Here is a 267-nt window from a genome sequence, read left to right as displayed (position 1 = left end):
ATCAACATACTTCATCTTGAGAAATAAAAAGAAAAACTACATATTAGTTTGGTACAGTGAATTAAATCTATTTATCTATTAATCTATGATCTTTCACCTATCTCTCCACGGAACCATACCTCTGCCTGTCTGATATGAATCAGGACTGACACAATTTTGGACCAATTATCTTATCACAACACAGTAAATCCAGAGTAACTTCACTGAAGTCAATGGTTTCCATTCTTTCCTCAGTATCGCTGGCTTTATATTAGTGTATGTTAATAA

At 33.0% G+C, this 267-nt stretch overlaps 1 protein-coding gene across 1 annotated transcript in view; it reads right to left on the bottom strand.

The window, feature by feature from the left end:
* Positions 1 to 15, bottom strand: part of LOC113408362 (olfactory receptor 10C1-like) — an 859-nt gene extending 844 nt beyond the window's left edge. Inside the window, exon 1 of the mRNA XM_026661559.1 lies at positions 11 to 15. Coding sequence (XP_026517344.1) covers positions 11 to 15 — 5 coding nt within the window. The remainder of the gene's footprint in view (positions 1 to 10) is intronic.
* Positions 16 to 267: the final 252 nt, after the last annotated feature.

Source organism: Terrapene carolina, unplaced genomic scaffold (assembly GCF_002925995.2).
Source record: "Terrapene carolina triunguis isolate 2854851 unplaced genomic scaffold, T_m_triunguis-2.0 Scaffold10482, whole genome shotgun sequence".
Lineage (NCBI taxonomy): Eukaryota > Metazoa > Chordata > Testudines > Emydidae > Terrapene > Terrapene triunguis.
The sequence above is the reverse complement of the archived record's forward strand: the minus strand, read 5'-3'. Positions and strand labels throughout refer to the sequence as shown.